The sequence below is a fragment of the Capsaspora owczarzaki genome, assembly GCF_000151315.2.
Source record: "Capsaspora owczarzaki ATCC 30864 unplaced genomic scaffold supercont2.4, whole genome shotgun sequence".
Taxonomy (NCBI): Eukaryota; class Filasterea; order Ministeriida; family Capsasporidae; genus Capsaspora; species Capsaspora owczarzaki.
In genome coordinates this window covers 119419-143577 of record NW_011887295.1, presented here as the reverse complement: position 1 = coordinate 143577, position 24159 = coordinate 119419, and the positions used below count along the sequence as shown (strand labels likewise).

At 53.1% G+C, this 24159-nt stretch overlaps 10 protein-coding genes and 1 pseudogene across 11 annotated transcripts; 8 read left to right on the top strand and 3 right to left on the bottom strand.

The window, feature by feature from the left end:
• Window positions 1-58: 58 nt before the first annotated feature.
• On the bottom strand, window positions 59-2046 carry CAOG_02850 (hypothetical protein). Its single transcript, XM_004348613.2, has one exon. It carries the CDS (start codon window positions 1615-1617, stop codon window positions 310-312), a length of 1308 nt encoding a protein of 435 aa, XP_004348663.1. The 5' UTR covers window positions 1618-2046; the 3' UTR covers window positions 59-309.
• A 624-nt stretch (window positions 2047-2670) lies between these two features.
• CAOG_08639 (hypothetical protein) lies at window positions 2671-4465 on the top strand. The gene is made up of 4 exons (XM_011271948.1): window positions 2671-2800; window positions 3730-3815; window positions 3889-4046; window positions 4158-4465. The coding sequence occupies exons 1-4, from the start codon at window positions 2715-2717 to the stop codon at window positions 4263-4265; spliced, it is 438 nt and encodes a 145-aa protein (XP_011270250.1). The 5' UTR covers window positions 2671-2714; the 3' UTR covers window positions 4266-4465.
• CAOG_08638 (hypothetical protein) lies at window positions 4458-6073 on the top strand. Its single transcript, XM_011271947.1, has one exon. It carries the CDS (start codon window positions 4513-4515, stop codon window positions 6004-6006), a length of 1494 nt encoding a protein of 497 aa, XP_011270249.1. The 5' UTR covers window positions 4458-4512; the 3' UTR covers window positions 6007-6073.
• CAOG_02847 (hypothetical protein) lies at window positions 6020-9098 on the bottom strand. Its single transcript, XM_004348610.2, has 6 exons — window positions 8913-9098; window positions 8613-8654; window positions 8383-8484; window positions 6713-8283; window positions 6293-6639; window positions 6020-6195 (listed from the first exon to the last, which is right to left on the bottom strand). The coding sequence occupies exons 1-6, from the start codon at window positions 8982-8984 to the stop codon at window positions 6137-6139; spliced, it is 2193 nt and encodes a 730-aa protein (XP_004348660.1). The 5' UTR covers window positions 8985-9098; the 3' UTR covers window positions 6020-6136.
• Window positions 9099-9227: 129 nt separating this feature from the next.
• CAOG_02846 (glycine cleavage system H protein) lies at window positions 9228-10562 on the top strand. The gene is made up of 4 exons (XM_004348609.2): window positions 9228-9357; window positions 9868-10023; window positions 10143-10274; window positions 10395-10562. The coding sequence occupies exons 1-4, from the start codon at window positions 9270-9272 to the stop codon at window positions 10490-10492; spliced, it is 474 nt and encodes a 157-aa protein (XP_004348659.2). The 5' UTR covers window positions 9228-9269; the 3' UTR covers window positions 10493-10562.
• Window positions 10563-11259: 697 nt separating this feature from the next.
• CAOG_02845 (hypothetical protein) lies at window positions 11260-12416 on the top strand (the record flags this gene model as incomplete). The annotated part of the gene is made up of 1 exon (XM_004348608.2): window positions 11260-12416. One exon carries the CDS (start codon window positions 11260-11262, stop codon window positions 12361-12363), a length of 1104 nt encoding a protein of 367 aa, XP_004348658.1. The 3' UTR covers window positions 12364-12416.
• A 362-nt stretch (window positions 12417-12778) lies between these two features.
• Window positions 12779-14530, top strand: CAOG_02844 (hypothetical protein). The gene has a single exon (XM_004348607.2). The coding sequence runs from the start codon at window positions 13368-13370 to the stop codon at window positions 14478-14480; it is 1113 nt and encodes a 370-aa protein (XP_004348657.1). The 5' UTR covers window positions 12779-13367; the 3' UTR covers window positions 14481-14530.
• Window positions 14531-14720: 190 nt separating this feature from the next.
• CAOG_02843 (vesicle fusion protein) lies at window positions 14721-19019 on the top strand. The gene is made up of 14 exons (XM_004348606.2): window positions 14721-15052; window positions 15331-15587; window positions 15684-15873; window positions 15988-16068; window positions 16157-16341; window positions 16436-16519; window positions 16643-16832; window positions 16918-17168; window positions 17269-17339; window positions 17424-17565; window positions 17649-18021; window positions 18114-18216; window positions 18296-18706; window positions 18822-19019. The coding sequence occupies exons 1-14, from the start codon at window positions 14785-14787 to the stop codon at window positions 18895-18897; spliced, it is 2682 nt and encodes an 893-aa protein (XP_004348656.2). The 5' UTR covers window positions 14721-14784; the 3' UTR covers window positions 18898-19019.
• A 443-nt stretch (window positions 19020-19462) lies between these two features.
• On the top strand, window positions 19463-20388 carry CAOG_02842 (hypothetical protein; annotated as a pseudogene; the record flags this gene model as incomplete). The annotated part of the gene is made up of 1 exon: window positions 19463-20388.
• A 280-nt stretch (window positions 20389-20668) lies between these two features.
• Window positions 20669-21853, top strand: CAOG_08637 (hypothetical protein; the record flags this gene model as incomplete). The annotated part of the gene is made up of 4 exons (XM_011271946.1): window positions 20669-21304; window positions 21413-21495; window positions 21581-21703; window positions 21778-21853. The coding sequence occupies 4 exons, from the start codon at window positions 20669-20671 to the stop codon at window positions 21851-21853; spliced, it is 918 nt and encodes a 305-aa protein (XP_011270248.1).
• A 53-nt stretch (window positions 21854-21906) lies between these two features.
• On the bottom strand, window positions 21907-23977 carry CAOG_02841 (3-oxoacyl-[acyl-carrier-protein] synthase 2). Its single transcript, XM_004348604.2, has 7 exons — window positions 23859-23977; window positions 23671-23760; window positions 23043-23597; window positions 22715-22951; window positions 22457-22594; window positions 22220-22368; window positions 21907-22114 (listed from the first exon to the last, which is right to left on the bottom strand). The coding sequence occupies exons 1-7, from the start codon at window positions 23938-23940 to the stop codon at window positions 21953-21955; spliced, it is 1413 nt and encodes a 470-aa protein (XP_004348654.2). The 5' UTR covers window positions 23941-23977; the 3' UTR covers window positions 21907-21952.
• Between the last annotated feature and the right edge of the window lie 182 nt (window positions 23978-24159).

The window sequence follows — 24159 nt, the reverse complement described above, 5'->3', positions numbered from 1 at the left end:
ATGTTGCGCCTTCAACCAAGCTGTTACGGAGCTGTGTAACTTTCTTTTTGAACGAAGAATTGCGTCTCTGCGTTTGTAGCGTATCTTCACAAGCGGTTCGGAGCTGAATTCCTCCTCTGTTGATACAATGTATTAAGAGCTCAAAACAAATCTAAAATTAAATAAATCGCAACAGCTTCGGTTGTATGTTCCGGAACGCACTGTGCTGCAAACCTTTCTTGCTCTTGGAAAGCTCAAACCAACGTTCCCTACCCTGGTAACAGCGTGCTGTGGTCAATTTCCAAAAACGCCAGTGCAAACCTCGCGTTTTCATGTGCTGGAGAAAACCCCACTCAACGATAGGGTGCTCTTGGAGATGCAAAACGACCCTGCCGTGTTCGGAACTAGTACAAATGTCTGCGTAACGGGACAAATGACGGGCTGATTGTGGCCCCTCGCATCTGGCGGCGTATTGGGTGGCGACAACGGAGACTGCGATGCAGACGCGTGATGGTGTTGTAGACCAAGCGCAGCGCATGCTGCAGAGAAGGCCTCTGAGTTAGAATAGACCAGCCGAGCTTGCATTTGCACGAGATAAGTTTGATCCCAAGGCTGGATGAGCTCGGTGTGTGCGACATCTACACAGAAATCCGCCGCCGAGGCAAAGACAGTCCAGAGGCATTCTGCTGCGGCCGTGGCATTGCTCAATGACAGGGTACCAGCGGATGTCTCCAGTGCAACGGTCGACTGCAGATGCAGCAGGGCCACCAGGGCGTCCAAGGTTGGCTGTCGAACTGCATCCAGGTACACTTCCAAAAACAAGCGACTAAACTCGCTCATCTCAGCTTCGTTCGTGTCACTTGGTTGAGCACCGTGGATTCCGTCCCCTTGTGCGTGTTCTTGGTGGTGAGGATTCGTGCCAGACTCGGGATGGTCAGCGTGCGGCGGGAAATGTCGCGCAAACGATCCATCCACTGTCATGTACTCTCCAACGTGGTCATGCACCGCGGCATGGTTCGTGTCTGTGGTACTACTGCTGGTACAAGTGTCGTCGGCAACCGACATGCTGTCCGGGGGCGAGGGTGCCATGCCTGGATAGCCTGCAGCATCCATCGTCCATGCCGGGTGCATGGCTTGTGTGAACGCGGTCAACGAGCTCGGGTGCATGGACGACCCTCTGAATCCGAATGGGCTTTCTTGTGGCGGGTGCTGGTGCTCGAGGAGTGTGGGTTGAGCGTAATACGGTGGCATGGTCGCAGCAGCAGCAGCAGCGTCATCATGGTTTCTGGTCTGGACGGTGGCCATTCCGCCATCGCCGCCATACACGTACATGTTGTTATGTGATCCTTCTAATAATGACGGCGATGAGGACAGCATTGCATCGGTGGTGGCGGTTGTTGAGGCCGACTCGGACTCGGTCACCATTTGGCTCCGATCATTGTCGTCCCGAGTTATTGACGGTGCATTGGCCCCAGTCGTCGCATTGGCGTGGTCTGGTGGTTGGTCGTCGTCGTCGTCGTGCTCGTGCTCGTGCTCGTGCTCGTGCTCGTTCTCTTCAATCACTGCATCCAGACTGCTGACGAGATCGGCCACCGTGACGGCCGCCTCGTCCTCAGTCAGCTCTTCGATGACGACCATGATGATTTCACTGTGTACAGGTCAAAGCCGCACTCCGTCCGAGCTCACACAGCCACCGACGCGGGTTCAGGTGCTCGAACAGCTAAGAAACAGGCTCTTGCTATCTTTCGATGGATCGGGAGCGTCCCACTCAGCTGAGCGAAACGCGATTCGGTCGGAAAGAACGCGGCAGAATCAGAACGAAGCTTTTCTGGCCGAAAGACTTTTGCTCGAGCTTGGGCTTTGGAACCGCAAGAGCTCGGTTTGAAGCAAAGGAGATTGTTGATGGTAGGATGTACGGAAGGTGGTTTTCCCTTCGAAGGGTGGCGAGGGCGGGGAGAATGTCCAAGAAGCTGTGCAGGAAGCTGTGCGTTCAACAAAGAAAAAAAAAAACTTAAAAGAAAAAAAAAAAAAGAGGGAGATTTTGGCGATTTCCGCGCGTGATGAACGCAAACGAAGAGTGACCCGGAAATAAAGGAAAATGACGGCAAATATTACTGTCGGAAATGTTGGGGTGAGTGGAAGGAGGCTGGAGCGATGCAGAAACCAGGGTGGAGCGGTGAAATCGGCCAACTTTTGTCCAAACCAAAGGATTGCATGTTCAAGGTCTTCCCGAAGATGGAATCGAGCACCGCTTTCCCAGATCATGGGCCATGTTGTTTCCAACCCAAAGCAACGGGTTTGAACTCTCCGTCGCTCGTTTGCATCATTTTGTTACGTTCAGGCATTCTTCAAACTTTTGTTTTGAAGTCCAACTTTACACTGCAAATGCGGTGTCAAAATTTTTTTGTCTGGCGATCACGCTCTGCCTCCTTGCCAATCTCACACACTCTGCGAGTTCTTTTGTAAGACCTTGATAGATATTGAATTTTACGCTTGAGGTGTGCAGGCGAAGGAGTGTGGTTGCCGACAGACTGGCTTTCGCAGCTGATTGTTCCGTTCGTTTTGCCCCGCCCCCTCCATTTCCCACTTTGCTATTCCTCCCCACCACACATCCAGCAGCATCTTGACCATCAGCAATTGCACATCAGTCGCTGATCACCAAACACAAACGAAGACGAAACGAAGGCTCAGTCTTTCAATTTTATTTCGAAAACCACAAAACCCCCAACCCAACAATGGCCACTAAGGACGCTAAGCTCGACCGCGACGAGGTCACCAACGCCTACAACGCCGTCCGCGACAACAACGACCCGATCACCTGGTAAGCGGATGCTGCTCTGCCTCGAGTGCGCTGATGATGATGATGTCGATGAAAGCGAACCAAAAAAAAAAAAAAAAAAAAAAAAAAAAAAAAACTGTCTATGTTTCGATTCTTTTGTATTTTTTATTTTTTGTTTTCAATGAAGGGGATTTTCTGCCTTCGCATTGCCATTCTCCCGATTTCCGATGCATCAGCGCAATCTACGACACAACACACCGTAGTGCCTGACAACTTGGCCGCTCGTTCGCTCAACGGATCTGTTTTGGAGCTGTAGTGCGGTCAGGCGGCTTTTATTTTTTATTTTTTATTTTTTATTTTTTATTTTTCATTTTTTAATTCTAATTCTTCCTGCTGATCTGCACTCCGCCATCGCCTCCTGGGGCGTTTTTGCGATGCGACGCAGCGTGGATGAGGCAAGGATAGCGCGGCCTTTGCCCCCCCCCCGCCTCGCGGTTCGAGTCACGCAATGCAATCTTTTTCTATTTTTTTCCCTATTTTTTTTTTTGTTTTTTTCTTCTTCTTCTTCTGCTTTGCGCTTCTCGCCCCTTCCGCACATCCGCACATCCGCACATCCGCACATCCACGTCGCTCCATCTGCGCACTATCGCACGCGTCGATGTCTGTTGCTCTGCTCCTTTCGATCCACGCAAACACAAAACGAACAAACAACAAAAAAGAGAACAACAATCGAGAATTTTTTTTCATTGTTTTGTTTTTTCCAAACTGTGGATGAAAAAGGCAAGCAAACAAAAACGAATTGAAACGGAAAAAAAAAAAAAAAAAAAACCAAAACAACAACAATCTTGAAAAAAAAAAGAAAGTATTGAAAATTTCAACGTCTTTGTGTTTTTGACTCGTGTTTGAATGTTTGTCTGAATGTTTGTCTGAATGTCTGATTGTTCGTTTTGTGTTTTGTTTTTCACAAACAGGGCTGTCTTCAAGTACGGCGATGGCAACCTCATCTCCACTGCCGCCACCGGCACCGAGTACGACGAGTTCCTCACTCACTTCACCGGTAAGTTGTTCAGAGTCGTGGTTTTTGACAAAACTGAGACCTAACATGATCATGATTGCTTGCTTGCTGACAGACGACGAGCGTGTTTACGGCTTCCTCCGCCTCGAGACCGGCGACGAGCTCAGCAAGCGTGCCAAGTTTGCCTTTGTTGCCTGGATTGGCGAGGATGTCGGCGCCCTCAAGAAGGCCAAGGTCAGCACTGACAAGGCCATCGTCAAGTCCGTCGTTGCTGTACGTAGTTTTTGTTTTCGATCTTGGGTTGTTGTTGTTGTTGTTGAGTGCCATCGCCGGGTTGACGATTTTGGTCTCACTCTGTTTGAACAACCCCCCTGTTTTTCACAGTCTTTCGCTGCCGAGATTCTCACCTCTGAGCGATCGGACCTCCGCTACGACACCATCTTTGCCCGCGTTAAGAAGGCTGGCGGCGCTGACTACAACGGTGGTCGCTAAACAGAGCACCGTTCGCATCTTCCCCAGGTTTTTTCATCAAATTGAACGATTCCTTGTGTGCATACCTTGAAAAGCTCTTTTTTTTTTTTGTGAAGTTTGTTTCCCCGTCAATATCAAAGAAATGAACACACGCTGAGCTTTACCCCCCCCCCTGGCTTAGTAAACTTTCTGAGAAATGGAAGTGCTGTGCAGTCTTTGCCTTTTTTTTTTGTTTTTTTTTTTGTCGCTTCTGTTGCATCGCAAGGAGATGACTGGTCGCAGCGTCCGCGCCACCCTCGCTGCTGCTGCTGCTGCGCTGTGCCTGGCTTGCATGCTGCTTGCCACTCCAGCGCGCGCAGTGCCCGCCGCCCTGCTGAGCCAGCAGGACGACGCGAGTGATTCGGCGTTGTTGCAGCGCGTGATTCTGTGCTCCGACATGCATGCCCCGCTCACCAACACCCCCGACACGACTGCCATCCGCGTGTATGGCTCGTCTCCGCTGTCCACACTCACCGTCCTCGTCACCCGGGACCCAGCTGCACTCGACGTCGACGGCTTGCGCTCTGCCGGCTGCCAGTCGCCAACCTCCGTCCCACTGCCGGCTGGCCATGCCGCGTTCCTGGTCAACTTTTGGCGCGTGGCTACCGTCGACAAGGCCATTGGACTCCAGGCGCTGAGCAAGCTCGCTGAGATTGGCGGGCGTGCGACCAGTCTGGTTGGCGATGCGCACCTCTCGCTCGTCACGCTGCCACACGAGAACGTCCTCGCGCTGGAGCAGCTCCTGGTCGATGCTGAGAAGGAGCGATTGATTGTGGCGCCAGCCGTGTCGACTCGCCTGTCAGAGAAGCTCGAGCTCGTTGGCGCGTTCGCCGCGCCAGTCACCTCGGACATTGTTGACCGTCTCGACGGCGAGCGCTACCTCGGACACCTGGCCAAGCTGACGGGCGTGGAGCCCTTCACTCTGCCTGCCACCGGGTCGAAGGAGTACACCATCAAGACGCGCATGTCCACGACCAGCGACAATGCGCTGGCGGCCGATTTCCTCGCCGCGCACTGCTCGGCGCTCGGACTGCAGGTCGAGTTCCAAACGCTCAAGGTCTCTGGCAAGGAGACGCGCAACGTTGTTTGCAAGCACCTCGGACGCGTCACCCCAAGCAAGATTGTCGTCGTTGGTGCTCATTTCGACTCGACCAGCCAGTCCGCAGCCACGCTCGCGCCTGGTGCCGTGGACAATGGCAGCGGCACTGCTGGTGTCATGGCCATTGCCGAGGTCATTGCCGACGTCCAGTTCAACCACACCATCCATCTCGTCTTTTTCACTGGCGAGGAGCAGGGTCTGTACGGATCGCAGCACTATGTCGACCAGGCCGTCAAGGCAAAGCTTGACATCACCTGCGCTCTGATCATGGACATGATTGGCTACTCTGACTTGTACTTTGGCGTCATGGTCGAGGGCACTCGCGATGCGCCCATCCAAACGCTGATGACCAACGTCGTGGCCAACATGAAAGTGTACGCGCCGGCGTTGGACGTGTCCACCTCGTCCAACAGCTTTGGCTCGGACCACATCCCCTTCCAACGCGCCAACATTCCTGCCATCCTCGCCATCGAGCAAGACGACACGGACTACCCGTCCTACCACCGCACCACCGACACCGTGTCGAACGTGAATGAGGCGCAGTCGATTGCCATTCTCCGCGGATTGACCGGCACGCTGATTTCGGCGGCTGGAGTGTTGAATGCCACCATTTCTGCCATTTAAACAACAAAGGGAATTTGGTTTTTGTTTGTGGTAGTTGTTGTTATCGTTGTGAATACATGTTAGATGTTTTTTTTTTTCCTGTTGTTCGAAAAGCGTCAGGACAAACGTTTGTGTTGCAAGTGGTTGTACATCAGCCATTCCGAACAGCTCCTTGGCTGCGAGCTAAACGAATCGCGCCTTCCGAGTCGCCTGAATCAAATTCGACAATCACCACAACAGATTAGCTTAGCGACTCAAGCAAACACGCCAAAAAACAAAAAAATCATCCCAAGCAATGAAACCATACCTTGTCGCAGCTTCAAGTACATTTGCAGCAACGTCCATGTTTTGGAAAACTCTGGTGCTGCAACTTGCGGAAGCGACCTGGCCGCAGCTTCGAGTTGATTGGCCACGCATTGGGAAGCAGCGAGCTGGACTTGCAATGCACCTCGAGCAAGATCCGGGCTCAGCAAGGGGTCTTGCATCACTTGCTTGGTGGGTTCAAATGAGAACGACTGTACCGCCACGGCTTGTGCAGCAGCAGGAGGGATTCGTTCGTCCAGTTGCAATGTTGCCTGACCGATGCGAGCCAGAGCATCGTGCACCCGACCGAGCATCACGCAAGCCTCAACAGAATACAAGGTGGCAAGGAATCTGTTCAATAAAACAAGTACAAATAAGGATTCTCGGATAAAAAATCAATTCAACGACAAAACGCTCTCGTTACCGCAAATTGGCAGGCGCCTGCGAGCTCTGCTCCAGGTTTTCAGCGTGAAGAAGAGCCGTTGCCGGGTCTTGCAACTCGAGTGCAACGTAGGCCAGCTTCAACAGTGCATTGTACTTGAGAGCCAACCGCGATTGGCGCTGTTTTTCGGCCACAATCTGGGCCTGGCTGGCCTTGTCCAGGTCGAGGGGCGGAGCTGGTGGCGCATCTGGATTATCGTCGAGATGGTGGGGCAAGAGCACAAGGGCGTTTTGGAGACACACCATTGCATTGTGCAGCGACAGTGGTTGTTGTGCAGCGACCGGATTGTGCGCCGTGTCGGTCGATGAATGTCGAAGCGATGCCAAAGCGCTCAGGTCGACGAGGTAGCCAGAGACGGGCTTTTCGCCCTTTGTGTCGGTGGAGGCATCGGACGACGAGGCGGCGGCTGGGAATAGCACGGGCACGGCTGGCGGGGCGGCATCTTTTGGTGGTCGAGAGTGTTGTTGTTGAAGGTGGTGGCCGATGCAACACTCAGCCAGACGCAGCCATAGACGTGGACTTTTGTGCAAGGCGGTGAGCGCCTCCTGAAGGCTATTGTACGCGGCCTCGTACTGTTCTGTGAGCAAGAGCTGGACGCCGTAGCTGTAGAGCAGTTCGTACCGCCGATCTTGCGCAAACTTGGTCACGTCGCGACTGGTCGTGGGTCGTCTTGCGGCACTTGATGCACTTCCTGGCGTGGACGCTGCAGCCTTGCTGTTGGCCTTGGAGGACGCTTTGGACAATGAGGAGGAGGAGGAGGATGAGGTAAGATGGAGAACGGGTGCAGCGGAGGTGCTGACAAAGCTGGCTGTCGCAAACGCCTCGTTTTCTTGAAGGGCTCGTGCAAAATAAAGCGCTGCCATGGAATGCTTGCCCATCGCATGATGGACGCATCCGAGGTTGTTAAAATACAGAATGGTCAGACGGTCTGGACCCGCCGCGACCTCTTTGCTACTGTTCTCCACGCGTTGTCGGTGGTGTTGGTAGCAACTGCTCAGAATCTTGATTGCCTTTCGGGGATTGCTGCGCAACACTTCAAATCGGGCCTTGAAAACGAGTCCAGCCACATTTTGGCTGTCAATGTTGAGCGCCGATTTGATTTCACGCTGGCAGTTTTTGATCGAGTGGCTCAACAGGTGAAGCTTGGCCTTGTATAGCAAAATGCTGAACTGGAAGCGAACGTGGGGTGGTAAATCATGCGACTGGGAGGCAGACGAGTCTGCTCCGGCTGCGGGTGACGAGGGTGAAGCGGTGGGAGCAGCAGCAGCAGCTGTTGCAGCCGGTGCACTCAATGGTTCCGAGGGTGGAGCAATATTCTCGAGATAGGTGAGGATGGTAGCAGCATGGCCGACTTCCTTCTTGTTAATGTAAAGGTCGAGAAGAAGGAAGCAGATTTTGCGTGCCAGAGTCTCCTCGACAGCTTGAATGTACTTGAATTGCCGAGCGAGAATGGCAATTGCGCTCTCAAACTGACGCAAATGCACCAGCACAACTGCATGGTTGTACGACAAGACGCTCGATTCAATGTTATCGTCAAAGGAGTCGGGCGAGAGCTGGAGAAGCAAAGGCACCGAAGGGTGTGAGATTCGAGCTGCAGCAAAAAAAGCAAAACACATGAAGGAGCATTGAACAAGCAGACAAGTGAGCGTTACATTGGCATGGGATGCTCTGATGGTCTCTAACGCGCGCAGGAACGAGATCGGCTGGGTAAACTTGGAGCGCACAAAGTCGGCGAGCGCGAGGTTGTGCGCGACCTGTGATTGTCCCGCAATGTTGCCAGTCAAAGTGAGACACGCAAGGCACACACATGCATTGATGGATGGATGCGCTGAGCATCATTTCATCTCGGCTTCGCTGGCTGGTCGTAACGAGAGCACTTTACCTTGACGTCCTTTGGGCGATCTCGAGCAATCTCGCGGACCACCTGCTCCCGCAAGCAAACCAACCAGCGACACACAACGAGATGAGACTCAGTGCACCAAGCGTCGCGAGGCAAGAGAGAGAGAGAGAGAGAGAGAGAGAGAGCGAGAGCGAGGGAGAGAGTGTGTGGTGAGATTGTCAGCCTTCCCCTCCCCCCAACGATGCGCTGTGCGGCGGTGATTGCAGTCATCGCGTTGAAGCTGGAGGTCGTGCTAGAGTGTCCCCAGCCGCAGTGGGGTGCGTGAGTGCGTGATGACCAAACCTGTGAGGCAGCGTCAAAGCGACCAGCTGCAAAGTGCTCGAGCGCGACGCCGGCCGCTTCCTCAGCTTGCATCTCGACAAGTTTTGACAATGCACAATGAACACCAAGCAACCCAATCAAGAAAAGAAGAGAAAAACAACAACCAAGCCCGAGTCAAAGACTGAACGACAGTCAAAGTGCGAAAACAGAGACTGAGCGCTCGCTGACTTTTTCATTCATTCAGTGCCAATCCAAAAACCCAATCCAAACAATCCCTGTAACCTGGCGATTCCATTCGCCCTAGTGCAATACAGATACACTCTCATACTACTCTAGTCTTGATTTTTGTTGTGTTTTCAAATCAGCACCCATCCGAAAATGCTGTCGATGCTCGTCTCGTCTCGCGCTGCCGTGTCGGTCCGCTCGCTCGGCGCTGTCGCTCGCATGTACTCTGCCAACGCCGCCGGTCAGTGCGCCTTCCCCTCTTCCCCCCCCCCTCCCTCTTTCCCTTCCTTCCTTCCACCGCATTCAACCTCAACAACACCCCGCTACCTTTCCATCTCCCCCCTCTTGTGGGATTGGAAGCAGCGCGGCAGTTGCTCTGTCATTTCGCATGTGGTTCCATTCACTTGCTCACTCTCGCTCACTCACTCACTTTCTCACTTTGCACTCGATGAAGCTGCTGTGCTCGCATCCATCTTCTCATCTTGCGATCATCATCATCAGCATCATCGTCATCGTTCAGTCATGCGTCGGAAACTCACAGGATTCGACAAGTCGCAAAAGTGGGCTTGATATTCAGCGGAAGGAGCGAAAGCCGCAAGAGAAGAGAAGAGAGAGAGAGAGAGAGAGAGAGAGAGGGAGAGGAAGAAGTGCGAGAATCCGTGAATCTGAGAGAATCTGAGAGAATCTGAGAGAATCCGGATTAGAATTGCCAACTTGCTCACTCACTCCAACCTTGTTCTTATTTCGGCAGTCGCCCCCGCCGGCCTCCGTTACACCAAGGACCACGAGTGGGTCAGCGTCAAGGAGAGCACTGCCACCCTTGGCATTACCCAGTACGCCGTCGACTCGCTCGGTGATGTTACTTTTGTCGAGTTCCCCGATGTCGGCAAGAAGTTTGCCGCTGGCAGTAAGTGGATTTTGTCGTTGCTCCCCGCCTGCAATCTTGGCGTGCATGCCGAGAACAGGACGACACTCAGCACACACTCCCATTCCTTGTTTGTATTTCTGCCTTGTCTATCGTTTCAGAGGCCGTTGGTGTGGTCGAATCCGTCAAGGCCACCTCAGATCTGTACACCCCCGTCTCTGGCGAGGTCGTTGAGGTCAACAAGGCCGTCTCGGCCAACTCGTCGCTCGTCAACTCTGCGCCATACACTGAGGGTACGGACGGTTTGTTTGAAGTGTTGGCTTTGGGCGAATTGTCCGTTGAAACTGACGAAATGATATCTGGTGGCTTGTTTGTTTTTGTGTTTTTGTTCTTTGGCCATGTTCATCTTTCAGGCTGGCTCGTCAAGATGCGCCTCAGCGACCCCAAGGAGGTCGAGAAGCTTTTCGATGAGGCTGCCTACAAGAAGTTCTGCGCCGGCCTGGACCATTAAAAACAGCCCATTGTTTCGACCCCGCGAGGAAATTTGAGTCGTGTCGCGTTTCTCGATTGCAATATACACATTTTTTTTTTTTGCTTGTTTCGTTTGTCATTGACGTTGACGGGTATGAGGGGGGGGGGCAGCAAGAGAGCACAAAGTGCAGTGTTTCTGTATATTTGTTTTGGTGGACCACCCACCACGTATGTTATGATCAGAGAGATCGGTAAAGTATTGGGTTGATGATTCGAGCAATAACAATAATGTGTGTGTCATTTGGTCGGTCACTGCGTTCCGCGCTTCGCGATTCCGCCTTTGGTAATTTTATCCTTATGCCGTCTTTGTGATGATTTGAAAGTTCGTTCGGAGTGAGTTCGGTCTGGAAAATTTACAGGAAACCAATGCAAGGTTTGATTTGTTGACGCTCCATCTCGTCCCCCCTGTTTGACTCTTCTGCTCGCCATTGTGCTGTTGGACGTAATGCCAACTCTTCCTCTCGAGTTTCTCGACTTGTTTGTCAGCCATACATCCTGTTCGATTTGACCTGACTCATTCTTTTATTTGACAACCCCTCTTTTTTTGTTTTCTTTGTTTTGTTGTGTTAAAAACTTTAAATTTTTTTTTTTTTGTTTTTATTTTTTGCTTTTGCAGTTTTTTTTTTTTTCCCTCTCGCCCCTGACAACGCACCTCCCGACTGACTCCACAAAAGAGTCACATACGTCATCTTACACCTTCATCGTCTCTGTCACTGCGTATCGTCAGCGCGCGTCCCCTGGGAAACAATGTCAGACCCGCCGCCGCTTGTGCAAACCGATTTGACAGATCATTGGAACCCGCTCGAAGTCTGGGTCGTTAGCATGGCCGCGCTAATCCTGCTCACCCAGCTGTCCATCGCCATCTTCATGGTCGTTCACCGTGATTACAAGCCGTTCAAGGCCAAGCAGCCGTGGTCGCTGCTCGTGGGTGCCGTTGGCGCAGTGTGCTTTTTCGCATCGGAGCTGCATGCGAATCTGCTGTTACCGCAGCACGGCCCGGTGCTCAACAACTGCTCGTTCTGGAAGCAGTGGATGTATGTGCCGTTCGGACTGGGTCTCGTTGCTACCGCGCTGCTGTACCGCTTGTTTATGCGCTGGGTGATTCTCAGACTGCTCAACACCCGCCTGGTGACATCGCGCAAGATCGATAGAGCCGTCATCAAGATCATTGGCATCGCCGTCATCTACGTGCCGATGCTTGTGGTCTCATTGATCAATTCACTGGCAGGGGATGTTCACCATATCGCCATGAAGTACCAGGATGGCACACCCGGGTCGTTTTGCTACACCCAATCCAAAGCGCTCAACTACACGACAAACTGCGTCCTCGGTGTGTACGCATGCGCCTTGGCTGGCTGGTGGACATACTCTCTCCGAAATGTGCGACAATCCTTTAACGAGTACAAGAGCGCGAGGATTGCTTGGTGTATCACCAGCCTGAGTCTCATCACGTACATTGGCTGCGTGTTTGTGATTGGCAACTCCACCTACTACGAGCGTGTCCTGTTTCTCGTTCTGAACGTGAGCCTGTCAAGCCCCATTTTCACTGCCGTGGTCATGAATGTGTTTGTTGGCTGGGTGATTGGTCGCGAGGAGCAACTCGTTGCCTTCGATGCCGGCTTGGCGCTGACCATGCTCACCCACGTCCCCAAATCCCGCCATAGCCCAAAGACCAGTAGCGGACAAGGCTCCAATCCTGCGAGCAGCACTCCGCCTTCCGGTTCGACTCATTCTGCTCCAACAATGTCGGTCACCGACACAGAGTACCACGAGGACGAGCCGGATGCTCTGGAAATTGAGATTGGCTTGGCGCCGCCGCAAATGGTTCAAATCCAGCCAACTGTTTCTTAGAGGATGTGTATAGTGTAATAGTTGTTGTTGTTGTTGTTGTAGTCGATTGAGTGACTTTGTGTGTTCAGACTGTTGTGAATCAAACGTTCGATTTAGACCGAACGCCACGTCTCGGGGGTTTCGTTGAGTGTTTGTCATGGTGTGCTTTCGTTCATGATGCATCTTTGCTTTTACGCATCCTTTTGCCATGTGTCAAGCGACGCACTGTGCTTGCGAGACCTTGTCAAGCATGCCGCACAAAATGCAAAACGAGTGGAAATTTGACGATTCACAAATTACAACAGTGCTGTGCGCGTGTTTGGGCGATTGAGACGATGCCCCCCCCCCTCCCAAACAGTTCATGCAGTGTTCCACAATCCTCCCAACACATAGGCAATCTGAGTGTTGAGGATTGCGGGATCACTCTCCCTTTTATAGTCGTTTCAAATCCAACTCTTACTCACCGCTATCAATCAGTCATCAGCTGAAGCAACACCGACACCAGCCGTTCCTGCCCCAGCTGCCGTTTGGTCTTCCTTGCAACTCTTCACCAGTTGTAGGAGGGTGGAGGGTGTCAGCGCTGACGACCTCGACTCGACTCTCGGGCCCGCCTTGCAGAATTGTTCAATCTCGGCGCGCTCTCCGCCTCTGCCGTCGAAGCACTGCACTTTCCCCTCCTTCCGCTTTGGGAGGTCCGCTTCACCGTGAAGCTCTGGACTGAGCTCGGCTACTCCACCACCCTCAGCCATCATCCGCTCGAGCGAAGGTTGGTTGATTGTTCACACCCTCCCAACTCTCCCTCCACAACACAACCTGTCAAGCCCTCGCTCGAGCCCCTCGGTGCCTCTGACTGACGACACGGCTCTCGCAATACGCAAGCCCAAGCTTGATCCAGCTTGATCCAAGAATCCACCGTTCTCGTCCGGGCAACTTTGAATCGTTCAATCCCGTTAAAAATCTGTGCCCGACAACAACAACCCAATAATCCTGAAACCAAGTTACCGTTGTTTGAACCAAACAAGAAGATGACAAACACGACTTGGCTCAAAACCGACGTGACGCACTATTACAACCCGTTGGAAGTCTGGGTCGTCAGCATGGGCGCGCTTTTGCTCGGCGCGCAACTGTGCATGGCGCTGCTGCTGGTGGTCAAGCGGGAGTGGAAGCCATTCAAGGCAAAACAACCCGCCGTCCTGATGGTTGCCGCGGTGGCTGCCATTATTGCGTTTCTAGGAGAGATGCACGGAGAGTTTCTGCTGCCTCAGGAGGGCACAGTGATGGGCGCCTGCTACTTTTGGAAGCAGTGGGTCTATGCCACCTTCGGCTTGGGATTGTTTGCAACGGCGCACCTGTACCGCTTTTACACGCGATGGGTGGTCTTGCACATTTTGAACTCGCGCCTCCTCAGCACCTCAAGAAAGCTCGATCGGCGCGTCATCCAGCTCGCAGGCGCCGTCGTCATCTTTTTGCCTGTCGTGCTGCTCAGCATCATTGTCACCACGGCAGGCGATATGGGCATCGAGCCGATTGTGATGGCCAACGGCGAGCTCAAGAATGTCTGTGTCACGAAAAGCAAGGTGATGGTCTACTCGATTAACGCCGCGATGGGCTTGTATCTGTTCGCCCTTGCTGGATGGTGGACGTACACCCTCCGCAACGTGCGCGTGTCCTTTAACGAGTACAGCAGCGCTCGATCGGGCTTGGTCTCCTCGCTGGTTTGTCTCGTTGTGTACATTCTCATCATCTTTTCCCTGGACAACTCCACCTACTACTACCGCTCGCTCAAGCTCGCACTGAATATTGGCATCACGACGCCAATTTTCGCAGCGATCGCCACCGGCGCCGTTCTAGACTGGCTCACAAATCCCGAGCGGGCAGAGAGCGCGTTCGAGGCTGGCATGGCCATGACCATGCTCACACACATGCCTTCGCGCACAAAGTCCAGCTTTGCTCTGAATCCCGAGGTCGAGACCAGCACGGCAGCGAGGAAATCCTCCGGCGCGAGCAACTCGGACTCTGCACGCAGCGCACCTCCGCCGGCAGACGTATCAGATTATGCTGCGGAAATGGAGGAAGAGGAGGGCCCGAATTTCGAGTTGGATTTGGGTGTTGTGACGGTGACGCCGTCGTCTCCATGATGATCAGAACAATCTTAAAAAAAAAAAAATCCTGTCCGTTTGTTTATGTGTTTTGATAGCCAACGCTATCTTGCTTTGTTTTTGTTCTTTGTTCGATTTCGCTTGTGTGTTTTGTGTTTTATCGTCTTCCCGTTCTCAATGTGTGTTTTGTGTTTTATCGTCTTCCCGTTCTCAATCTCCAATTCAATCTCAGTCTCATCGCAATCAGTCTCAATCTCAGTCTTTTTTTTTTTTTTTTCTTTTTTTTTTTCCCTTTCCCCGTTTTTCCCTCTCTTTCTCTCTCCCTTTCGTCGCCGCTCTCACGATGCACGACGCGTTCCAAGTCCGCGCGGTTGTGGAGAAGCTCCCTCTTGCGATTGAGGCCGTGACCACCTGGGGCGACAAGATCATCCTGTCGACGGACAAGACGCCCCTGCTTGTGTACTCTGTGCCCGGACTCGATCCCAACGGCAACGTCATCCCCGGCGCAGACACGACGCCGCAGCTCCTCGAGAGCAAGAAGGCCTTCTCAAAGCGCCCTGCGTCCCAGCTCACCGTCATCGAGGAGCTCAACCTCCTCGTCTCGCTCTCTGGTAAAGCTGCTTGCTGTCGTTTTGAAGCAATTGTCTCGTTCCTTCCTTTCCCCCAGCGTCCTTTGTTGTTCGGCCTGCGGGTAGGGGGGGGGAGGCAATCGAGTGCGATTGAGAGTATTGAACGGAGCACAAAGGACGGGGTCTGCAGTGTGGCGGAGGCTGGAGATGAGTGGATTGAGAGCTGTGCATTGAGCTTGCATTGCGCCGCGCTCGTGATGCTCTCTCTTGCCGTTTGTCTGACTTGGCCTTGAATGCTCTGGAATCCCTGCTTCTTCTAGATGGAATGGTCTCGGTGCACGACCTGCCGCACTTTTCGCCGCGATTCAGCCTGGCCAAGACGCGCGGCGCATCGCTGTACGCGCTGGACGTCCAGACACCGGAAGTGCTGCCGTCGACGCGACCGTCGTCATCGCGCGGCCAGCAGCAGCAGCAGCAGGCACAGGCTCAACAGCAGCTGCGCGTCAGACTTTGTGTGGTTGTCAAAAAGAAGATCATCACGTTCCTCTGGGAAGGCGGCACGTTCGTCGAAGACAAGGTTTGGCGTCTTGCTAAAACTGTGTCGCTGACTGCTTTGAGCTCTGCAACGGTGCCTCTAACCTCTCCGCTTTTGCTCTTCACAATGTGAAAACAGGAACTAAACACACCGGATGTTGCTCGTGCAGTCGCTTGGTGCGAGCACTCCCTGTGTGTGGGTTTCAAGAAGGAGTACAATCTGATCCATATTGATTCCGGCGCGCTGACCGATCTCTTCCCGACCGGCAAATCGGGAGAGCCACTCATTGCTCGCGTGTCCAACAAGGAGCTGTTGCTGCAAAAAGATCGTAAGTTTGAGGTCTGGGTTTTCGTTTTTTGTTTTTGTTGTTCTTTTGGTTTGTCTTCGGGCGTTGGCGCTCACATTCATTGCCTTGTTCTATGCTGGGGCTCTCGTCCATTAGTCATCAGCATCTTTATTGGTTATGATGGCAAACCTACGCGGCGCTTTGGCATCAGCTGGTCTGACACACCCACTTATCTCGGTACGCACACAACAAGCGATTTCGTGTTGTTGTTGTTGTTGTTGGCTTGACGCTGACTCTTCTGATCTAATTCGTCGCTCCAAAACAGACCTGGTCCCGCCGTACGCGGTGGCCTTGCTGCCGCGTGGCCTCGAGGTGCGAACTCTGGAAACGCAAATCCAAGTGCAAACGCTTGATCTGCCGAAAGTGCAGTTCATTGCGCAGGGTCGCGGAGTGTTTGCAGCCTCTCCCACGCATGTTTGGCATCTGATGTCCATGCCACTTCAGAGTCAGGTACGGCGCTGTTCGAGTTGGGTGTCACAATTTGATTTTTGTTGTTCGCATTTTTGCCATGTAAATTTTCACTTTTGACCGTTCTCATTCACAGATTGAGCAACTGATTCAACAAAAAGAGTACGAAGAGGCTCTGAATCTTGCACAACTTCTCAAAGACGTTTCTGAAGAGCGAAAGGTATGGACTGTCCGTGGTTTCTGTATTTTCTGTGTGTTATTGTTGTTTCCCGTTCCAGATACGACCCTTTCGAAATGCAAACAACTCACTACTGCCCTCTATATTGCCCACCCCGCCTCACAGCAAGCGCAAGTACGACAAATCCGAACTCTTCATGCGTACTCCTTGTTTGATCAGCACAAGTATGACGAGTCGCTCGTCATCTTTACTGAGCTCGATATGGACCCGCCCCAAGTGATTGGTCTCTATCCGGAGCTGTTGCCCGAGGAGCTTCGTCGACAGATGAAGTACCCCATTGCGTTGCCAAAATTCGGTGAGCACCCGTGCAATTCGTTCCCCAAGGTTTTTGGTCGTGAACGCTTCTCATTTTGCTTATCAACCCTTTTTGAACTGAACAGAGCGTGGCGAGCTGGAAAAGGCCAAGTTGGCTTTGATTGAGTTCCTCACCCAAAAGCGCAACCGTCTGATCAAGGCTGCGGCCGACCCATCGGCGCAAGACGAAATGACTCGCAAAGAAGTCAGCCAAATTATTGATACGACTCTACTCAAGTGCTACTTGGACACGAACGCTGCCCTCGTTGGTCCTCTGCTCCGTGTTGAAAACTACTGTCATGTTGGAGAGTCTGAGAAGATTTTGAAGCGCAGCGAGGTATGTGCTGGGGTCGAGTCGATGGTTGGTTCTTTTTTTGGTTGCTTGTTGCGCTGTCTCTGAACCTCTTGTTTCCCCGTTGGCCCAACCACCCAAACAGCGATACGCCGAGCTTGTCATGCTCTATCAAGGCAAGGGTTTGCATCGAAAGGCACTGGAGCTTCTTTTCCGGTACGGCACCACACTGTGCGCAATTTCTTGTGCCGGTTGTTTGGCGTGTGCTGATCTGTATTTGCTTGCATTTATGTGATACAGCGAGGCTCAAAACCCTGCCAGTGCGCTTCGTGGCCATATGCGAACCGTCAACTACCTCCAAAAGCTTGGCGCCGAACATCTCGATCTCATTCTCGAGTTTTCGCGATGGGTTTTGCTCTTGGCTCCCGAAGACGGCCTCAGAGTATGTGTCTTGAAGCTGGTTGTGTGCTTCTTTGCAAGACACGCGTGTAAAATTCACGAGTTCTTCCACCTGTTTTTGAACAGATCTTTACCGAAGACATGAAGGAAATCGAGACTTTGCCGCACGACAAGATCCTGACCCACTTGGAAGGATTCGAGACGATTTTGGAACGTCAAGCCGTGTCGTCGGGATTCCAAGAGTCTCGCCTTGTGCTCCCTTATCTCGAGCATGTCATTGACAACTGGCACGCGACCGCGACCGACTTTCACAACAAGCGCGTGCTGCTCTACTTGACCGCCGTGCAGGCGCTTCGAAAGGATACCGAGCCCCGCTCCAACCAACCCGCTGGCACCGAAGCCGGCGCGCTCGGCATGTATCGCCGAAAGTTGATTGCCTTCCTCGAAACCTCGCGGAATTACAAGCCTCCGATCATGCTCAGCCGCTTCCCGACGGATGGTAGCCATTCTCGTTTCGCGCTGGATATTCAATGCCTGTTGTGACTCTCAACTTTTGCGTCTGATATGTTGTTTGTCGTCTTCATCGCGCAGACTTGTACGAGGAGCGAGCCTTGCTGCTCGGCCGATTGAATCGCCACGAGCAGGCTTTGAACATTTATGTGACCAAGTTGAACAACACATTCATGGCGGAGCAGTAAGTTTCGGTTTCATTTTCGAAGTGTTTCCTTTTCTTTGTTTGTTTTGGCATTCACTTCCATGTCTGTCGTGCTCAGATACTGCGCCAAGAACTACAATCGCGACGTGGAGGGACAGAAAGACGTGTATTTATCTCTCTTGAAAGTCTATCTTCGCACACCGGACGTCTACGGCGAGGGCGCGCCAACGGATACGGAACCCATGATTGAGCAGGCTCTGAGCCTCCTGATCCACCATTACAACCACATCGACACGCCCAAGGCGCTGGAGCTCCTCCCTTCCAACATTCCCATTCAAGGTCTCGAGCCGTTCTTTGAGGCGGTTTTGCGTGACCGCACCGAGGCCCGGCGTGCGGCTCAAGTGTTGAAAAACCTGCACAAGGCCGAGCAGCTCCAAGTCCAAGAGCAGTTGATGCACTATCAGGCACGCCGTGTCCTGATTACCGAAGACAAGATCTGTCCCGTGTGTGGCAAGCGCATTGCCAACAGGTGAGAGGAAGGGCAGAGCGATGACGAAGAGAGAGGGAGAGAGATGAGTTGGTTGAGATTCTTTCACTTACCTTTTTGTCTGTGTTTGCCGTCATCGTCACCCACTTTGTCCCAGTGCATTTGCTTACTACCCCAACGGCACGATTGTCCACTACGGTTGCTTGAAGGATCGCAATGTTGCTCCAGTGTAATCTGTTTTTTTTTTCTGTTGAACTGGTCGGTGCTTGGGGCTTTTGTTGGTGTTGGATGGTTGTTGTGTCTGAATTGTTTCGTGTTGTATATGAACAAACAAGCTTGTGTGCTTCTTTTTGAATCCATTGTTACTCGATTTGCTTTCATGCTCGTTGTTCTGACCTCGTTAGTCAGTCCTCCTTTATTTTATTTATTCTTTTTTGATTTCTTATTCTTTTTGTAGTTTTTTTTTTTTTTTTTCGGTGCATCATGTTCCACGCGCTCAGAACGCGCGAGCTGGAGCAGCCGAGACGACTCTTTCCTCATATGCCCAGCCGGGTTGATGTTTCCGACCCAACCGGCGGCATGACCAGTCTGGACGATGAGATACGTCTCTGGCATGATCGGTACGCGATTCGTGTAGCTCGAGTCAGAGTGAGAGAGTGAAGCGGAGAGGCGGTTTCAACCATGAAACAGTTACAGCTCACGAACAGCTCACCCAACGGCGCTACACCCCACGCTGCAACCCATTCCCCAACATCACACACACACATACACACACACGCACACAGGACTCTGGCGGCGATGCGGACCCGGACGGCTGCTCGGCTCCCTCGCTCGCTGTACTCGTCGCTGCAAGGCGTTGCAAGCTTCCGTGCAGGCCAGCTCACGACGCTCAACTCGCCGCCGGGGCCCAGTGAAGACGACGGAGCGAGTGCCCGCAGCGCTGCAGATCCAGTCGATGACGCGCAGGCCCGTGGCCCTCGGACGCCGCTGCCTGCCAATCGCTCTGGTGGCAATGCGACTCCCACTGCGCAGCCAGGGCAGCCACTTCGCGTCGCAAGCACGCTGCAGCGCAGATCGCTCATCCGAGCTGACTTGTCGGACGCAGAGAGACCAGAGTATGGCGGCTTTTACAATCTCGAGTTCACTCCCGGCGGCGAGTGTCTGGTGGCAACGGCGTCGAATGGCGCGTTTCTGCTGCTCGATCCGCGGACGTACTCGGAAGTCGGTCGTGTGAGCAACGCTCATGGAGGCGAAGGCGTCAATGTTGTTCGCTTTTTGAACGAGCGCGTATTCGCCACGGGCGGCGACGACTTTTCAGTCAAATTGTGGGATTTGCGAAAGTGCTGCCGCTCCACGTCCTCGCAGCCCAATGAGGCGCGTTTCGTCCAGACTGCAACCACACCGGCAGCCTCACTGATGGACAGGGTGACGCCACTGCAAGAGCTCCGAGGCCATCATGGCTGGGTCAAGAATGTCGAGATTGCGCGCGACGGACGTCTTGTCACTGCCGGCATGGACAACACCATCCGATTGTGGAGCGTGCATCAGCAAACGCATGGTGTGGCGGCAAGTTTTGAAATCAATCAGAGGCCAGCAGCCCTGTTTACGCCGGTACGGCGCAATGTGCCATCGCCAGCAACAATCACTCCCGTTAGGACACCACACCCAGTTGATGCTGCGCAACAGCAAATCAATGAGCTGCTCAACGCGTTGCCCGCCGATAGCTTCCGCACACCACCACGCGATGGCGCGGGGCCTGGGTCTGAAACATTGCCAATTCCAAACCTTCCCCCAGCGGCCGCCTCGCCATCAAGCAGCTCGCTGTCGGCTGCCCATCATGCTGGGAACTTTCTATCCGTTGACGACATACACGAAAACTTCAACCCCAACCTAATTTATTATCGGTCGTTCAATGAGGAAGTCGCCAGCCGGACAGAGGAAAAGGGCCAGTTTCGCCAACTCTGCCATACTTTACCAAGCTTTCTTTTGCGCACTCTGGAGCAAATGAGAAGTATCGTCACAGCCCCCAAGCACCAATCGGCGCACCCTGCATCGTGGAACGGTAATGCTGAAGCCGGCCTGGCAAACGGAGCAGAGCCCGTGCTCCACTTTCCGCCCTTCTTGTGCCGGATGCGACTTTCCCGAGATGGCACCCAGATGGTGATTGCCCTCCGGGATGCCCTGCTTCTTGTGAGCAACCTTAATCTCGACACCTTGGCTGAAGACTTTGGCCAGTCACAATTGCAATGGCTCGCAGAGCACGGGTTTGTTCAGCACTACGACTTGCCTTCCAAAACATGGCAGCCGCATTCAATGCTCAGCGACGAGTCAGCGGACGACCCACCAGCACGATCGCGGCAAAGAAATCACATTGAGCTGCTGGAAGAATCGCCCACTCGAACAGGCGTTTGCACCACACTGCACTTTGACCCGTCCGGCCGCTTCCTGCTGACTCGACGGTCCTGCGCGAGGGACGAGCAATCGATCGTGTTTGACTTGCACTCCAAACGACCTGTCGAGGATTCTCCAATCGGAGAGCGGTTGAGGTCTTCCGACAGCAGCAGTCGACTTTCCCAATTCCGCGAATTGCAAGAGCGTCCGTTGGGAAGCGCGCACGTCCCGTGGATTGCCAGTGTGACTGTAAGTTTTCTTCTTTTTGTGTGCAATCCGCTCCTTTCCGACCGACTTACTTGGGAAAACAAACTTAACTGGATGTGCTTGCTTGCACCAACAACAAACAACCAAAAGGAATCTGGGACCGCTCCCGAATACATCAAAGAAGCGTGCTTCAGTGCCGACGGTCGATTTATCGCGTCACCGTACCAGCGCACGTAAGTTTGCTAGAGATCTATTCCGCAAATGTGTTTAAGCGGATGTTGGGGAATGCTAAAATGTGCGTAACTTTGTGGTGGACAGCGTCCGAGTGTTCGACTTTGAGAACGCGTTCATGCGTTATAGCACGCACGGTGTTCAATGCCCAGAGCTGCCACCGATTCTGTCAATTCCGACACATCACTCTGAGAGTGTCTTGACCTGCCGGTACGCGCTTCTTCGCTGTTGTTGTTGCTTTTGATTCTGGTTTCGTTCTGACTTGCAATGTATTGTGCGACTAGATTCTCTCCCATCATGCCAGTTCTCGTAACGGCCGGGTTGGATGGGAGAGTCGTGTTTTACAACCCTCAATTTTAGAATGTTGTGCAGCTGCAACCCCGGTTTGAACGCGTGCTGGCGATGCGACATTTTCCCAATCGCTCTTGCATTAAAAAACAATACTGTCATGTTGTTCCTTCAGGCAATGGATCCAAAACACAAACTCGCGTTTGTACCGCCAAAACCGAACGAGTTGGATAGAGCCGCACGAATTACTCGAGGCTTGGCGACTTTGGGTGTATAGTCGAGAGTAAATTCGGTGGATTGGCTCTCCAAATTGGCCGTCGGGGGCACCATTTTCTAAACCAAGAAGGGGCAGAGAAGGAGGACGATGCAAAAAAAAATGAGGAACAGGCGGATAGCATGAAAAATCACCCGAGCTGCGATCGAATGCAGAAAAAGTACCTCAGAGATGGCCAGCACGGAGAAGATGGCTTCCACCGCTCCCGCCGCACCGAGAAGATGGCCGATGGCTCCCTTTGTGGACGAGATGGCAAGCGATGTTGCGTGCGCTCCAAACACGGTCTTGATGGCTCGGTTTTCGACAGCGTCGCCTGCAAGAGAATGCGCGGCAGTTCTTTCGTTTGAGCAAACGGAATGGTTCACCATCCAAGACGCGCAATCAAACATGGAGCATCTTGCCTAGTGGAGTAGATGTCGCATGCGCATTCACATAGTCGACATCCGCGGGGGTCAGTCCAGCTTGTCGGATTGCAGACTCCATGCAATGGATTGCACCGCGTCCATCCTCAGAAGGTGCAGTCATGTGGAAGGCGTCTCCTGTTAGAGTGGAAGAGAGGTGGGGTGATTGTTAGGGTTGTGGATTCAATATGAAAAACCCAAAGTTAAAACAGAGCTCTGGCAGAAACAACTACGAACAAGGCGCAGTTTTTCACGCACCGGAAAGTCCGTAGCCACGAATTTCGGCGTAAATGGTTGCGCCGCGGCGTTTGGCATGCTCGTATTCCTCCAAAACAAGAACGCCCGAGCCTTCTCCAATCACAAAGCCGTCGCGGCGTTCGTCGAAAGGACGGGAGGCGAGTTTCGGAGAATCATTGAAGGCCGTCGAAAGGGCTTTCACTTTGCAAAACCCGGCCACCGACAGTGGTGTGATGCAGGCCTCGGTACCTCCGGCGACTATTTCCAAGCCAGAGCACACACGGTTTGTGTGAGGGCGAAGCAGTGACCGAATCTCAATCACTGCCAAACAACCATAGCTGAGACTCACCCATCACTTCTGCATCGCCGTTCCGGATAAACCGGAAGGCATCGCCGATTGCATGCGCTCCAGTGGCACACGCAGTCGATACGGAGTGGTTGACGCCCCGCAAGCCGTGACGGATCGAGACGTGTCCCGACGCCATATTGACCAGAATTCGCGGCACAAAGAACGGACTCAGTTTGCGGTAGCCCGGACGATTATCGAATGATGTTCCAGCATCAGTTTGTGCTACAACAGCAGCAGCAGCAGCAGCAGCAGCAGCTGGAGCGCTTGTTGTCGGCGGAGCGAAGAGCGCCGAGGCTGTGGCCATGTCGTCCATGCTGACCATGCCACATCCGATCGCGACGCCCGTTTCGCGCTGCTCGGCGTCGGTCTTTGGGTGCCATCCTGCATCGTCCAGCGCCTGCGAGGCGGCGGCCATGGCGAACTGGATAAAGTCGGGCATGCGCTTGGAATCGCCCGGCTCGAGCCACTCGCTCGGGTTGAACAGCCCGGCCGCAACGCCCGCCTCGCCGCGCGGCACCTGTGCAGCGATCGACGTCGGCAGTCCACTGTATGCATCTGCAGGCAGGAGTCACACAATCACTAGTCATCAATCCACTCAAATCGCCATCGTCTACCACCACCCCCTTACCAGCGTTGCGAATGCGGTCGACTGCGCAGTCGCCAGCAACGAGTCGCTTCCAAGTGTTTGCAACGCCAACGCCGAGCGGAGTGACGAGGCCTAGGAGGAGGAGGAGGAAGAAGATGAAGAGTTTGAACATGTTGCTCAGATACGTGTCAATTCTGCATCCCCTTCATCCTCATTTCTCAGACGGGTACCAAGGCCAGTCACAACGACGCGACGTTGCACAGTTGGAAACAGTGGCGGCGCAGTTGTCAGTTTGCACGCAAGCTTGTGCATCGTGGTAGTGATGGGTGAGGTTGCAGTCCAGAATGCGACTGAGATGAGTTGCTGTCAAAATTTGTACAATTTCGTTCACCGACCACTTCAAGAACTATCATACACATCAAAAAACAGCATACAAACAATCCAGTCATGAAGTTTAAGTCGTAAACGATCTGACTTGGTGGCAATCTGGCGCACGTCAGGGAGGACTATTGAGCTTCACTTTCAACATGT

Excerpts from the sequence above, each read along its gene's own strand:
- CAOG_08639 (XM_011271948.1), top strand. The coding sequence starts at position 2,715 with ATGGCCACTAAGGACGCTAAGCTCGACCGCGACGAGGTCACCAACGCC. Across the intron at positions 3,816-3,888 it reads GTTCCTCACTCACTTCACCG|ACGACGAGCGTGTTTACGGC; the intron begins GTAAGTTGTTCA and ends GCTTGCTGACAG. Across the intron at positions 4,047-4,157 it reads TCGTCAAGTCCGTCGTTGCT|TCTTTCGCTGCCGAGATTCT; the intron begins GTACGTAGTTTT and ends TGTTTTTCACAG.
- CAOG_02841 (XM_004348604.2), bottom strand. The coding sequence starts at position 23,940 with ATGCACAAGCTTGCGTGCAAACTGACAACTGCGCCGCCACTGTTTCCA. Across the intron at positions 22,595-22,714 it reads TCGTGGCTACGGACTTTCCG|GAGACGCCTTCCACATGACT; the intron begins GTGCGTGAAAAA and ends CCACTCTAACAG. Across the intron at positions 22,369-22,456 it reads TGCGACATCTACTCCACTAG|GCGACGCTGTCGAAAACCGA; the intron begins GCAAGATGCTCC and ends ATTCTCTTGCAG.
- CAOG_02847 (XM_004348610.2), bottom strand. The coding sequence starts at position 8,984 with ATGCAAGCTGAGGAAGCGGCCGGCGTCGCGCTCGAGCACTTTGCAGCT. Across the intron at positions 8,284-8,382 it reads TCAGAGCATCCCATGCCAAT|CTCTCGCCCGACTCCTTTGA; the intron begins GTAACGCTCACT and ends TTGCTTCTCCAG. Across the intron at positions 6,196-6,292 it reads GTACTTGAAGCTGCGACAAG|GCGACTCGGAAGGCGCGATT; the intron begins GTATGGTTTCAT and ends AATTTGATTCAG.
- CAOG_02844 (XM_004348607.2), top strand. The coding sequence starts at position 13,368 with ATGACAAACACGACTTGGCTCAAAACCGACGTGACGCACTATTACAAC.
- CAOG_02843 (XM_004348606.2), top strand. The coding sequence starts at position 14,785 with ATGCACGACGCGTTCCAAGTCCGCGCGGTTGTGGAGAAGCTCCCTCTT. Across the intron at positions 15,588-15,683 it reads GCACGTTCGTCGAAGACAAG|GAACTAAACACACCGGATGT; the intron begins GTTTGGCGTCTT and ends ATGTGAAAACAG. Across the intron at positions 17,566-17,648 it reads CTCCCGAAGACGGCCTCAGA|ATCTTTACCGAAGACATGAA; the intron begins GTATGTGTCTTG and ends GTTTTTGAACAG.
- CAOG_02846 (XM_004348609.2), top strand. The coding sequence starts at position 9,270 with ATGCTGTCGATGCTCGTCTCGTCTCGCGCTGCCGTGTCGGTCCGCTCG. Across the intron at positions 9,358-9,867 it reads GTACTCTGCCAACGCCGCCG|TCGCCCCCGCCGGCCTCCGT; the intron begins GTCAGTGCGCCT and ends TTATTTCGGCAG. Across the intron at positions 10,024-10,142 it reads CAAGAAGTTTGCCGCTGGCA|AGGCCGTTGGTGTGGTCGAA; the intron begins GTAAGTGGATTT and ends CTATCGTTTCAG.
- CAOG_02850 (XM_004348613.2), bottom strand. The coding sequence starts at position 1,617 with ATGGTCGTCATCGAAGAGCTGACTGAGGACGAGGCGGCCGTCACGGTG.
- CAOG_08638 (XM_011271947.1), top strand. The coding sequence starts at position 4,513 with ATGACTGGTCGCAGCGTCCGCGCCACCCTCGCTGCTGCTGCTGCTGCG.